Source organism: Lactuca saligna, chromosome 6, assembly GCF_052625555.1.
Source record: "Lactuca saligna cultivar CGN05327 chromosome 6, ASM5262555v1, whole genome shotgun sequence".
Lineage (NCBI taxonomy): Eukaryota > Viridiplantae > Streptophyta > Magnoliopsida > Asterales > Asteraceae > Lactuca > Lactuca saligna.
This window is the reverse complement of record NC_136422.1, coordinates 2,241,437-2,256,935: the sequence shown is the minus strand read 5'-3', so window position 1 is coordinate 2,256,935 and position 15,499 is coordinate 2,241,437. Positions and strand designations below refer to the sequence as shown.

The following is a 15,499-nucleotide window of genomic DNA, read 5'->3' as shown; positions in this document are numbered from 1 at the left end:
ATTTCATTATGTAATACTTTTGCTTCTGAAAAGGTGTTTATTTATTAAAAAGAGTTTTAAAATGGTTAATTTATTCAATCTATATATGAGATGTTATACCAATCAGATGAATACTGCCAAATAGTCAACATAAAGTACACCCAATATTTTTAGTAATTTTAAAACATCACACGGTTTGATAACCATTAAAGTAGTTATCATAAATCCAAAACATACAAAACATGCCCAAGGATCAAGTCGGGTTTACAATCTTACAACCAACATTTTTTTAGCTAGATTTAATCTCGATCACTCCATAACACCTTTTATTTTTCTTCCATATCCTAAATCTTATAACTACCATCACAAATCAAGTGTACGCTTAAAAAGCTTAATGAGTAATAATCCATACAAGTCTTTAACAACACTCAACATCAACAAGGCAGTTTAACTACATCAGTAATTATTTCACATTCTCATAAGTTTTCACACCAATCAATATCGACTAGACATGCAATAGGTTGTATCAAAAACCACCATTTCATACAAACTAGACACACAACAAGTCGCATAGTTGGATACCGACTAGACATACAGGAGGTCGTACCCACAACCACCATTTCATACCTTTGGATTCTCAACACCCAAGTCCGAAATCATTGTCATATAAAACATGTACAAAATGATACATATATCAAGTATGATCTAACATAGTCTTAACACCATGTATGATTATCTACTCACCTTAGTAGTTAGGTATGTCTAGCTACACTATTGTAATATCCCCATTTTCACGACCAGTTTAAAACTTTTTCTTTATGCTTATTAAATTTAGAATATTCATTAAATTATGGAATTTGTTCCCAAAACATAATATTGAAATATTTTCCAAAGAACATTTTTCATTAATATATAAAACCTTGGGATGTCATCATTCGATACAGAGAGCATGAGCATAAACTTGTTTTAATAGGCCTTACGACAATTTATTATATTATGGATTAATAACTCCTCAAATCACTCATCATCCTTGTGTTACATGTGATACAAAGAGACTAAGGTAGTGTTTGTTTTTTGTCTGCAGATCTGCGAGACGTCTTCTGTCTGCGTCGCGCAGACCACGCGCAGACATTAGTTTTCGCAGACTGTTTGTTTTTTTGAAGACTGCAGACCTAAAAATGTCTGCGCGCCCTCTTCTTGGCGCAGATGTGGACCAGAATCTTCTAACATCTTCAGACATCTTCTAGCTTAAAAAAACATATATATCTTTATTTTTTTAAGTTTTTTTTTTTTTAATTTATATTTTTTCCAACTTTATTAATGATAAACAATATGAAAAAAAAAATTACAAAACTTAAAAAAAAACATTTGACGATACAAACATGATATTTTTAACAAATTTATAAATAAAAATTTATTATAATAATAGTCGTTGAAGTTGTTTATATAAATATGAAAAAAAAAATCATAATATATTCTTATATTTTTTTGCCAAAATTTTGTAAAACTTTATTTAATAGAGTATCATCAATTTCTCAAGAAAATATTTATCGTACGTTTTTAATAGATTTATTTGAAAAAATCGAAGTTTATTTCCATCTATTTATGTATCAAATTCTTTGATCACTAATTATAATGTTTAGTTATAACTTTGCAATCAAAGTTGTTGGTTTTTATCAAATATGTATATGAATTAATACCATTTTTATTTTTATTTTTTATATAATAATACATAAAAGTTGATCTAGATTCGTTATATATTTATAATAAAGTCGTAAAAATATATAAAAAATTCGCTTTGAAGTTTAAAAAAATCAGTTTATTTAGATTTCAGTTTATTTTAATAGCCCGCAGATGTTAAAAAAACAAACAGTCTTCTTTTTTCAGACTGCAGACGTTTGGTCCACCTCTTCTACTGCAGAGGTCTACAGATATGGTCCGCAGACTGCAGACATTTTGCCTCAGAAAAAACAAACAGCACCTAAGTGTGTCAGGCTTGGGAGCCTGGTGAGCACATAAGGTTTTCAACCCACAATAATTAGGTTGTTTAATTAAATATTTCACATCAAATAATTCATCCGATTACCCCTTTCCCGTTATTTTCTCTTTCTGATCCTAAAATGTTGATCTTAAGGGACCTATCATAAGGATCATCATAAGCAACTAGTAAACAATATTACTTCGGGAATTTATTTAGCAATATATCTCAATGCGACAACAATATGGGGATAATTTTCATTGGATCTCGGTTGTTCTTAACATCGATGGCTATTCATTTAAGTCTTTGCATAGCACCACTGTAGAGTACATCAAATTAATAGATAGTTCATTAACATCTACAAGTTACTAGCCTGCCAGCGTTGTATTGGACTATCTAGAATAGTTCGTAGTAGTCATCCATACTATGCTAGATGATTGGTTCATCAGTACACTAGTTCTATAGTAGTCAAGTCCTCTCATCATCATTTCATCTTTCATCACACACCACTACCCAATATTATATATATATATATATATATATATATATATATATATATATGTATATATATATATATTCAATTAAATCAAGTATTTGCTCCTCATTTATTCTCTACAATATTCATACTCTTCAGGTTGGTCAATCTACTATACTCATACTCTTCATGTTCTTTGTCTTCATAGATCTTCAACCTTGGGTCTTTAGGGTTTTGGGCTTTGCCTAGTTGTGTCATGAATGAGAAGGGCAAAATGGTCTTTTTCCCTTAGATAGACATCAGATGAACTAGAAATTCATTTATAGGTTAATCCTGATTTTAAAATAGGCGGGTACCCGTCGGTTCCGGTTTCGCTTAACCACCGGTTTCGGGTACTTGGTATTGGAACTGGAACCGGCGGGTATCCAACGGGTAGCGGGTATCGATTTTGTAAAAATGAGAATCGAAACCGAAACCGCTTAAGGCAGTTCTGCAACTTTAAGAACCAGAACCGGAACCGCTTAAGATAGTTCCAGTTCCAAAACCGGTAGTTCCGAGACGGTTCCGGTTCCGAAAGCTGGTACCCGCTTCTACTTCTCATCCCTAGATATAGATAGATAGACGATTCAAATATATAGTAGGAATGTTATAGTTTATATAGGTATTTTGTAACATCCGGAATTTCAGGTATTATATTTATTCATTGAATTTCAAGTTTTGTGGAAGAACTCGGCGAGTTGATGCGTAGACTCGCCGAGTAGTGACGCGAATCATTATCCGGGTGGATGGATGGACTCGGCGAGTCGCCCCGAGGACTCGGCGAGTCCACGCAGTTTAATGAAACCCTAATTCCTCAGGTTTGGGGCCTATTTAAAGGGCCTTATGGTCGTCATTTGCGGCTACCAGACCCCAAAGAGAAACCCTAAGTGAGCTAGAGCGTTTGTGAGAGGAAAGGAGTCATTTCTTGATCATTTGTTAGTGTTTTTGCAAATAGAAGAGGACCAAGTCAAGAGGAGGCTGAAGAGGGTGCTAATCCAGTGATTCTAAGGCTCATAGACTTCATTTTGAGGTATTCATTCGACCCTTCTTCAGTTTATGGTGTAATTCTTAGAGTTAGGGCTTTTAGCCCCTTTAGAGGATGGTTATATGGAGTAATTGGTCCCTTCTCGTGTTTGTGCTGTAGATTTGAACCCAAAGAGGTCCAGAGACCCTTTTCCATTAAGCTTTATGGGTGTTAATGGGAGTTATGAGCTTAGGATGTCATTTTAGAGGTCATATCTTCAAATAAGGCCTTTGATCCTTTGCATGTCCACCAAGATGTTAACTTTACGTGATTATAATGCTTTGGGAAGTTGGATCTACGGTTTAGAGGAGCGGATCTGATCTCAGGAGGTCAGTTCAGCTCGAGCATGGCATGAACTCGCCGAGTCCAATAGTCGACTCGTCGAGTAGGACGAGGGTTTTCCCGAGTCAGAGATTTACTGAGATATCCGAGGTGAGTCTTCTCACTATACTTTACCTTGAGTAGGTAATCAGAGTTATGTGATACCGTGTTTGTATGCTATATATGTGTTATGTGTTGCACTGTATTATTCTATGTGATTTATATTGTGCATGTTTACAGAGTTAGAACCTGAAGGTTCGCAGAGATAGAACCTAAGGGTTCACAGTGTTGGGTGCACGGACCCACAAAGTTATAGCCTCGAGTGGCTAATATATGTTATATATGGTATTTTGGGGAACTCACTAAGCTTCGTGCTTATAGTGTTTTGTGTTATGTGTTTCAGGTACGAGTGAGGACCGCGGGAAGGCGTCGACTTGATTAGTACACACATGGGATTTTTATGTTATGAGATCTTGGGATTGATATATGTTATAAATTGAGTTTTAAACAATGATGTTTTTATGAATAATGAATGAATTATGTTTTTTTATAAAATGCGAAAAATTGTTTTGAAATTTACGGTGTTACATATTTTATCGTTTATTAGGAATTTTCATAGATAAAATTGATAAATTATTATTATAAATTGATTCATGACCATACTGGTTGATAAAAAAAACCATACCTATATATATATATATATATATATATATATATATATATATACACACACACATCATCATTATCATACATACTTATAAAGCTAACATTTTTTCTTGAATCTCATGCATTTGAAACCCCATTTTTTAACTTCCTCAAACCATATTCATTTGAAACATATTTTTTTAACTAATTCAACTCAAAAGTTTTCTTAATTATGATTTACACTCAAAAGTTTTATAACTTATATTATATTTAATTAGCATTTAGTGAAAATTTTACTATAAAAAGACCAATTTTTTTGGAAGACATGCATATAAATCATATACAAATTTCAGAAAGAAAACAAACTTAAAGGTTTTTGTGTATGGTTGAGGTCTTATGACCACTCTTGGAGATATGATATTATATTAGAACTTTTAATTTGTAACTTTGTTATACTAATTCGTTTTTATATTTTCTTCGTTTTTTGGATTATTCTAATACATTCGTTGTATATTGTGGTTTAATTGTTAATATATTGATCATATGTTATATAGGGTGATGTCGAAAATATTTAATTAAATATTTTAAATATGTTTTTTTTTTTTTTTTTTTTTTTTGTATTTGTACGGTTTCAAAAAGATAATTAATTAAAACTCATATATATGTTATACTTTCCATCTCTCTCTCTCTCTCTCTCTCTCTATATATATATATATATATATATATATATATATATATATATATTATAATAGAGGTCAAAACACTTCAACCAAAGTTCATTTAAAATCCAATATTTCAAATGTTTTTTAATAATGATTGTAAAAATTTCAATATGTGTTACTTAATTAATTGATTAATAAAAATATTAATGTTTTGAAACTCCTAACTCTTAAGCTTATATTATTTAATTTGTTAGTTAATTAAAATATTTTTCCTACATAAAGATAGCATTTTTATGTTTGGTTATTCATAGTTGTTTATGTAATTAGAAAACAAAGTGTACATAGAATGACTATTTCAATTTCACATATGAATCGATACCACTGGAGATGTATGTTGCCTTTAACCAATGGTAGGAAATCCACATATCATTTTTAATTATTTATATTAATGCTTAGTAATATCTATTTTATATTCTTATTCTCCTTAAATTTTTAGGTACAAATTAAGAAAGAGGATTCCCGACGCATCAATATAAAGTCAAATGTACGCCTTGTAAAATATGTAACTAAAATTAAATACCATATTTACTAATCTATTTATTTTAAAACTCTTTATAACATTTATGTATAATGATATATTTTGTATGACATCATTCATTTGAAACATTTTTGTAAAGACTTTAACTATATAGGTGTTTTTGCGCAACGTGCAAACATTCGTCTAGTATACTTATAAAGGAAACATTTTTCCTTTCACCACATTCATTTGAAACTCACATGAATTTTTCCTTTCACCATATTCATTTGAAACTCCCATGATTTTTCAATTTCTTTCTAATAATAATTATAAGTTGGTTACCAAGGTTAAATAAATATCAAATCTAAAGTGTAATCATATATAAACTAAATTTCAATATTAAAATAATATATTTACTTCTACTTATAAAGTTATGTTTTTTGAGTTTTTAACATATTATACTTAATTTATTAGTTTTAATATATTATTGGATGTAAATCATTATCATTTTAAAGATACAATTTTAGAACAATTTGTATAAAATACTTAAATTATCAATTTAAATATAGTATTACAGAGTTAACTTAAATATAAATTTTAGTTTAACTTAAGCAACCCAAAAAATATTTGTAAATAGTTAAAAGTGATAATTTGTAATTTCTTTCTGATAATGATTATAAATCGGTTAATAAGGTTAAATAAATATAAATTCTAAAGTGTAATCATAGTTAAACTAAAATTCAATTTTAAAATAATATATTTACTTCTACTTATAAAGTTATGTCTTTAATTTTAACATATTATACTTAATTTATTAGATTTAATATGTTGGTATATATAAACCATTATTAGTTTAAAGCTGCAATTTTTGAACTGTTTGGACAAAATACTTAAATTGTTAACTTAAATATAGCATTACAATGTCAACTTAAATATAAATTTCAGTTTCACTTAAAAAACCAAACAATATTTGTAAATACTTAAAAGTGATAAATTGTAGCAATAAATGTAAAAACTAAATTGTAATCTCACTTTAACTAAAATATTTTCTAAATATATTTTTATAATCGTTAAAAGTTTTCAAATAAGTAGTTTAAAATAACTTACAATAACAATAGTTAAAAATAAATCTATATAAATGATTATATTGTTGACTATAAAATCAAAAAACAATGTTTGATGTTTTAAACAATTATAATGATATAAATTAAAAAATTAAGCAAATGAATTAAAAAAAAAATTAATTAACAATAACAACAATTATAAATAACATTAATTTATATATTATATTTAATTTTATTCATGTGTAACTCACGGTTAAAAGTCATTCAAACGATTAAGATTATGCAGTTATAATAATGTATATATTATCATATAATTCAAAATAATCAATATATTATATCAATTTAGTATATGAATTATTATATTAAATTTGACAACAACGTTACTGTTATTAAAAAACATATATTTGTAAAGACTTCAACTATATAGATGTTTCTGCACAACGCGCGGACATTCACTTAATATCTTATAAACCAAGTTTTTTTTCTTGAACCTCATGCATTTGAAACTCCAAAGACTATTCAACTTATACAAATTAATTTATGATTAATTCAAAATATTATGATTTGTAACTCCCAAAACTCTTCAAATCATGTAATTTAATTGATGAGTTAAATGAAATATTTAGACTATATAAGAAATTTGTAGATTACATATTGCATGTATGTCCACACAAAATGATAAATTATATTTGTAGGGTTTGAAGGGTTATGCGAGTGGTTCCATGAATGTAAGAAAGCATTTGCAACTTTTCCAAATATAAATTAATGTAAACTCAAATTTGGTGCATGTAAAGTTTTAGATATTGACCAATATTCAAATTTAGGAATGTTTGTAAATGTATAGTTGAGATCATTTTTTAAGTTTATGTGTTATGCATCTTTTTATAATCACGGGATGATGAAGTGGGAATGATGCTTACTTCTCACGAACTTTTGGTAAATCAACCTTCAAGCTATTTATCAGTTACAAAAACTAACTTTGTTAACATGTATGTATATTTATGTTGTCTCTCTCTTTTTTATGTTAAGAAAATATATTTTATGTCAATTAGAATATTATTCAACATGTATTTTATGCTATTATAAATTATATATTGTTTGGTTTCTATTGCTTATTTTGTTGTGAATAACATCGATGTAGTTTTTATAATTGATTTTGATGAAAACAGTTTATAATTTATTATTCCAAATTGTTGGTGATAATGAAGAATTAAAACAAATGATTTTTAATATGATATGACTTTATTGTTGAAAGCCAATGATTATGTGTGTTATAAAAATGAATTATTTATGTTTTACCAAAACTTATATAGTCGTATCCATTTTAAATGTTTTTATAGTAATAAAAATAAATTATTATCTTATTATATTTGTTAGTTTCATTTTTTTCTCTATTCGTTCTTTATCGTAAAAAAAAGTAAAATAAATAAAATATTAATATTTTCATAAAAATATATAAGGATTAAAAATTTACCTCAAGTGTAACACTTATTCTCCTCTAACCTATTCTTATATATATATATATATATATATATATATATATATATATATATATATATATATATATATATATATCTTTACTATCTTATAAAAGAAATCTAACTATTTCTAAAAATAGATTGATTATAATAATAATATTTTTTTAAGACGTCCAAATGATGAAGCTAATAGTACAAATAACCATTAATAAAATAATATTAAATTTTAACCACATTTTAAATTCAAAAACTTTATCATCAAATCTCCTTATATTTCTCATCAGTTTGATAAGGTTTCCTCAAATCCCGGATTCATTCAAATTTTGAACCCTTTTAGATATCCTTAAATTTAGCATGTTGATTCAAATATCACTCCAATCGCATATACCTCTTTGTTCCCTCCTCTGCTATAAAGCCTACCGTCCAGGAACAAAAAATTACCTCATCTCCCAAATAACACCATAGTTTGATTATTTTGTCTTCGACATATACTTTTTTTTGTAACATAACATTTTTGTAGAGGAAACATATCACCAAAAGAATTTACACGTCCTGCCGCTTTGCGCGGGTACACTGCTAGTATATATATATATATATATATATATATATATATATATATATATATATATATATATATATATATATATATATATGTCGCAATACATAACTATTAATATAGTTTAGAAATTCAAATCACCATTTTATTTGGACCGTTCATTATCTTCTAATATTTCATATCTTTAAGGACAAAAATTAAAGTACGATATAGAAGTAGTTTTTTAAAATATAATGATGAAAAATTTTCAATAAGTAGTTTTTAATTAACTAAAAAATAATAATTGGTTAAAATAACATAAAACTAAAGAATAGATTATATTGTATTAAAAAGTTATTGTTATTTGAAATAATAATAATAATAATAATAATAATAATAATAATAATAGGAAATACAAAATATTCAAATAAATTATTTATAAATTGGTTAAAAGTACATATAGTTTAAAATAATTTCAAATAAAAAACTTAACTCAGTTTGATTCAAACACAACTTTTTATATATTTCTTATCGTATACATAAAGCTGTTATACTATTAATTACAACTTAGTATATATAAAATATTATTTCAATGATAAATGCTTATAATATTGTTTTTTTAGTATATAATTGTTAATATTTATATTATATTATTAGACACAACTCAAGAGTTTAAAACTCTCACTACAACTCAATAATTTTTTTAGTTTAAATGTAATTGTAGTTTTAAATATAATGTAATTATCCATGTCTTTATATTTTCCACTACATTCAAAAGTTTTTTAAACTTATGGTTATTAATGTGTTAATGTGCTATGCCTTTTTATTTTCCATTTATTTATTATACACATTGTGGCTATATTAATAGTATATAAGTAAGTTTTGATTAAAAAATCATATGTTTGAAAAGATTTATGATTCAAAATGAATGAGTTGAAAAAAAATGTTTTGTCGCATCAATGATTATTTCAACTCAGATTTTTTATAACAATGTTTCTGTGGTCAAGAGTCTTTTTAGATAATAATTAGTTTTGTGGATATCTTGTATGGTGTATATCCGATAGTTAGTTTTGAAGGTAGATAATTATCCTGTATTGTATACCCTATATATGTACTTGTTGGTTATGTGAATAATAAGAAAAAGAAAAAACCCTTCATACGTATTCTGAGTCTATATGGTATCAGAGCATACCGTTTGAAACCCACATCAAAAACAAATCGAAGCACGAATAACCTCGAATCGCAATGACTGATAAGGATACCACCGCTCCTCAAGAACCTCGTCTCATCGTCCAAGATGCTCCTTTTCCGACGGGGATCATTCTGGACGAAACCAATTATCAGTTGTGGTCCCAACTGATGGAGATGAGGATTGGCGCTCGAAACAAACTTGGGTTCTTGACGGGAACCTCCAAGAAACCTGAATCCGGCGCGAAACAGATCGAAACCTGGCTAATGGATAATAATCGAGTCAAGAGTTGGCTCATCGATTCCATGAGTCCAACCTTGATCTCGACGTTTATCCGGTTGAAGACGGCAAAAGAAATCTGGGACGCCGTGGCGAAAACCTTCTACGATGGAACGGATGAAACGCAGTTGTTCGAGTTAAATCGAAGATCGTTCAGCACGAAGCAAAGTGGACGGCCACTCGCAGCATACTATAACGAATTGGTTTGAATTTTTCAGGAGATTGATACCCGACTAATGGGTCATGAAGATGAAGTTGATAAGATCGTATCCTTGAAAAAAATCTTGGGACGACTCCGAGTGCACATCTTCCTCGCGGGATTGGACGCTGAATTCAATCAAGCGAGGGGAGAGATCTTGCGTAAGGACCCTCCAATGGACCTAGAAGCTTGCTATGCTTTCGTTCGCAAAGATCAGCAACAACGATCTACAATGGAGGACGTGAAACGCGAGACCGACAGTGTCGTGAACTTGGCTACTCGGAGTCGCACCGTGAAGGAGAAAGAAAAGGAGAAGAGTTCCAACAATAAGAAGAATAATTTTGTGTGTACCCACTGTGGTGAAGAGGGACACTCAAAACAAAGGTGCTATGAACTAGTTGGGTACCCCGAATGGTGGGACTTCTCAAAGAGGCCACGAAGGAAGGTGGGACAGACATCCATGGCTACAACAAAAGGTGATGATGGGACTCCGGTTGCGGCACATACCGAGTCATTTAGTGATCACGGTAAGCCTACTATATCCCGATTTTTTAGTCATGAATGGGTCATTGATTCCGGCGCTACGAATCACATGACAAACGATCCTTCTATATTGGAAATTAAAACCCAACCAACACAAAGTTTAATTAAAACGGCAAACGGAGGATCGGCTGACGTAATTTCCGAAGGTTCAGCAAAAATTTCGGAATCAATGAATCTTGAATCAATCCTTGTTGTCCCATCCTTATCTTCAAGTTTGTTATCTGTTAGCCAAGTTATTGACCAACTCAATTGTTATGTCTCGTTTTGGCCAAATAAATGTTTCTTTCAGGATATCGCGACGGATCAGATTCTTGGCTATGGTACTAGGAGGGGCAGGTTGTACTATCTCGAAGAAGAAAGATTAGCGGAGGCGTATAACGTAGAAGGAAGAAACGAGTTAGCGTGGTTATGGCACCGTAGATTAGGACATTTGTCGTTTGGGTATTTAAAAAGATTAAAACCTGAATTATTTTTGAATAATAAAACATTTGATTCTAGTTGTGATATTTGTGAATTGGCTAAGAATCATAGAGTCTCATATCTTCCCAGTGAAAACAAAACAACAATTCCATTCATGAAGATCCACTCGGATGTTTGGGGTCCGGCTAAAATTGCAACCCCAAGTGGGTATCGTTATTTTGTAACTTTTATCGATGAATTCTCACGTATGATTTGGGTGTCGTTATTGAAAAACAAGAGTGAAGTACCGCATGTGTTCAAGGAACTATATCAGATAATTAAATCTCAATTTAAATGTGAGATCAAAGTGCTCCAATCCGATAATGGAGGTGAGTATGTTAATCAGGAAATGGAGGCATTTTGTAAGGCAAACTCCATTCGACATCAAACATCATGCGCCAATACTCCTCAACAAAATGGGCTCGCGGAAAGACGGAATAAACAAATACTCGAGATTGTAAGAGCATCTCTTTTCGACATGAAGGTACCCCGTCAATATTGGGGAGAAGCTGTGCGGAGTGCGGCATACCTAATGAATCGGACTCCTTCAAGAGTCCTCAATTTCAAAACACCTTTACAAGTAGTACACGAAAAACTGGAATTAATCATCGAACCCAATCTCGAACCAAGAGTATTCGGGTGTTCGGCCTATGTGCATAGTAATGATGGAAAATTGGAATCACGGGCCAAAAAATGCATGTTCATTGGATATGCTGATTACAAGAAGGGGTACAGATGTGTTGATCCGAAAAGTGGGAAGGTTTATGTTACTCGTGATGTTAGCTTCCATGAAAAAATTCCATATTTTACACCTGAATATTTCCCTCAGGGGGAGAAATCTAATGAGGGAAATATACAGCCCAATGAGTTGGGTCCATCCGGAAATGCGATTTATGAAGATGGACTAAGCGAGAATGGGCCGAACGACATAGGTAATGGCGGATCCGATTCAGGGGGAGATGGACAAAACGGTAGTGAAGCCCAAACAGATAGTACACCAACAGATAGTACAACGAGCCCGATACCAAGCGAGTCTGATCCAAGCGAGCCTGTTAACGAGCCTCATCCAAGCGAGTCTGATCCAAACACGTCGCAAGGTATGTTTTTTAATGAGAACTCTAACGTGTATGGTGAAGTTGTGGGTGAACAGGAACATGAGACACCTGCGTCTAGGTATCCAGTTAGATGTAATAGAGGGGTACCACGTAAACAATATCAACCGGATCTAACATCGAAGTCTCGATATCCGATCAATAACTTTGTCTCGACGGCCAAGCTAGCCGACACTCAACGTTGCATGGTGGAAGAGTTATCATCCGTGGTGATTCCGAAAAACATACAAGACGCAATGAAACACCCTGAATGGAGAAAAGCGGTGTCTGAAGAGGTTGACGCTCTCAAAAGAAATCAAACGTGGGAAGAGGTGTTACTCCCAACTGGAAAGAAAACCGTAGGGTGTAGATGGGTGTTCACTGTGAAGCTCGATTCAAATGGAAAGGTGGCTCGGTACAAAGCAAGGTTAGTTGCAAAGGGTTACACGCAAAAGTTCGGTATTGATTATGAAGATACCTTTGCACCAGTGGCTAAAATTAATACTATTAGAGTCCTTGTGTCAATTGCGGCAAATCAAGACTGGCCACTTAAGCAGTTCGACGTGAAAAATGCTTTCCTCAATGGTTATCTAGAAGAGGAAGTGTTTATGGATCCTCCTCCTGGAATGAATTATGGCGGCAAGGTGTGTAAATTGAACAAAGCACTATATGGGCTGAAGCAATCCCCTAGGGCGTGGTTCGGAAGATTTTCAAAGTTCATGAGAAAGATCGGGTATAAACAATCAGACGCAGATCACACTTTGTTTGTGAAGAGTTACGGTGATAAGGTCACAGCCCTAATCGTGTATGTGGATGATATGGTTGTTACGGGCAACGATCCAGACGAGATTAACACACTACAAGGTTTGTTGAGTCGCGAGTTTGAATTGAAGGATCTCGGGGACTTACGGTATTTCTTGGGAATTGAAGTTGCTAGATCTAAGCATGGGATAGTAATGTGTCAATGAAAGTATGTTTTAGACCTTCTTGCAGAAACGGGAATGTTGGAGTGTCAACCGATTGATACTCCTATAGAAGTGAATCATAAGCTTACAGAATCGACAGGTCAAGTTCCAACCAATAGAGAGAGGTATCAAAAATTGGTCGGAAAATTAATCTATCTTGCACATACACGACCGGATATTGCATATGCGGTTAGCATTGTAAGCCGTTTTATGCATGCTCCTAGTGAGAGTCACATGAAGGCTGTTTTCCGGATTCTACGTTATTTGAAGTCGTCGCCAGGTAAGGGTTTGTTCTTTGGCAGAAATGGAAGCGTAGAAGTGAAAGGGTATACGGATTCTGATTGGGCAGGAGACAAGTCTGACGGTAAGTCCACGTCAGGTTATTTTGTATTTGTTGGTGGTAATCTTGTAACGTGGCGTAGTAAGAAACAGAAGTTTGTGTCACGCTCGAGTGCGGAGGCAGAGTTTCGAGGTATGGTTCACGGTGTATGCGAGTTACTTTGGGTCAAACGGGTGTTAAAGGATCTGGGCATAAATGTGAAGGGTACTATGGAGTTATTTTGTGATAATCAAGCGGCTGTGAAGATAGCGAGTAATCCAGTTCAACACGATCGGACTAAACATGTTGAATTGGACCGACATTTCATTAAAGATCATCTTGAGAAAAAGACGATTAGTCTACCGTATGTGAATTCGAATGAGCAGTTAGCTGACATGTTAACCAAGGCTGTGTGTGTGCGAATATTCAACGACTCTTTGGACAAGCTTCGAATGATCGATATACATTCATCAGCTTGAGGGGGAGTGTGGTCAAGAGTCTTTTTAGATAATAATTAGTTTTGTGGATATCTTGTATGGTGTATATCCGATAGTTAGTTTTGAAGGTAGATAATTATCCTGTATTGTATACCCTATATATGTACTTGTTGGTTATGTGAATAATAAGAAAAAGAAAAACCCTTCATACGTATTCTGAGTCTATAGTTTCTATATATCAAATGTATGTTGATTTCTAAATATTCATTTTGAATGATTTATAAATGTTTAATAAGTTTTGTTTGATGTAAGTGTTATAGTAGATGTTGTAATGTTTTTATTTTATTAAAAGCTATGTGCTTTTCTATACTATTTGTTATTAGTTTTATATACAAATCAACATACGGTTTATATATAATTGTCACAACTCAAAACATTCTATAAAATCATCAAAAATTTTAGTATTTATTTTTTCAAACTACTTTGTATTTGCTATATATAGAATTCAATATACGTGTGATATATAATTTACACAACATAAAACGATCTATAAAATTATGAATTAATAGTGGAAATAACTAACGATATAAATTTATTACAATTAATAAAACTAATATGTTAACTATAAAGTTTGTTTTGCTAATAACACAGGTTTTTTATGTATAAATTAGCCCTGTCGAAGATACCCGATACCCGAATTATCCGCTCGATTTTTTTCAGGTATTGGGTAAATTTTTTGGGTATTTGGGTAACTCGTTTTTTTTTTTTTTTTTTTTTTTTTTTTTTTTTTTTCAAGTAAGGTATATGGTACATTTGTTGGGTTTCATGTATACCCGAATTATCTGAGTTCCCCGAATTATTATTATTTTTTTCGTAGAGTTTTTTGATCACGTTTAAAGTAACTATCATTATTGTAAAATATGAATCTCTTTTACTATGACAATATGAAACTAACAATATTGAAAACAATTGTTTATATATCAGTATGCTCTTTAAAACATAACTGTTTTATAAATTATAGTTTTTATTGCAACTAACAAACTCGTTATCTTGACGAAACTTCAGAACATGACAAAACATATGACTATAATTATCTTAAACATTTTAAACTTTTAAACTAAGATGTTTAAGTATATTTTTTAACATCTTATTAGATTAGATTAAACTGTTAAAAGATTACTTGATATTTCAAATATTATTGACTAAAAAATCTCAGTGTTCAAAGTTTGAGTAACTTCGTTTATGTCTCGTTTGTTTATATAAACATGATTAATAAAGTACGACATATTTATTTTATTAAA

General features: G+C 31.2%; 1 protein-coding gene and 1 pseudogene across 1 annotated transcript; both read left to right on the top strand.

Moving 5' to 3' along the window:
• Positions 1 to 9,962: 9,962 nt before the first annotated feature.
• LOC145000734 (uncharacterized) lies at positions 9,963 to 10,394 on the top strand. The gene has a single exon (XM_078960003.1). The coding sequence runs from the start codon at positions 9,963 to 9,965 to the stop codon at positions 10,392 to 10,394; it is 432 nt and encodes a 143-aa protein (XP_078816129.1).
• Positions 10,395 to 13,478: 3,084 nt separating this feature from the next.
• LOC145000731 (secreted RxLR effector protein 161 pseudogene) lies at positions 13,479 to 14,240 on the top strand (annotated as a pseudogene).
• Positions 14,241 to 15,499: the final 1,259 nt, after the last annotated feature.

Bases quoted from the DNA above. Each gene is read 5' to 3' on its own strand.
- LOC145000734 (XM_078960003.1), top strand. From the start codon at position 9,963: ATGACTGATAAGGATACCACCGCTCCTCAAGAACCTCGTCTCATCGTC.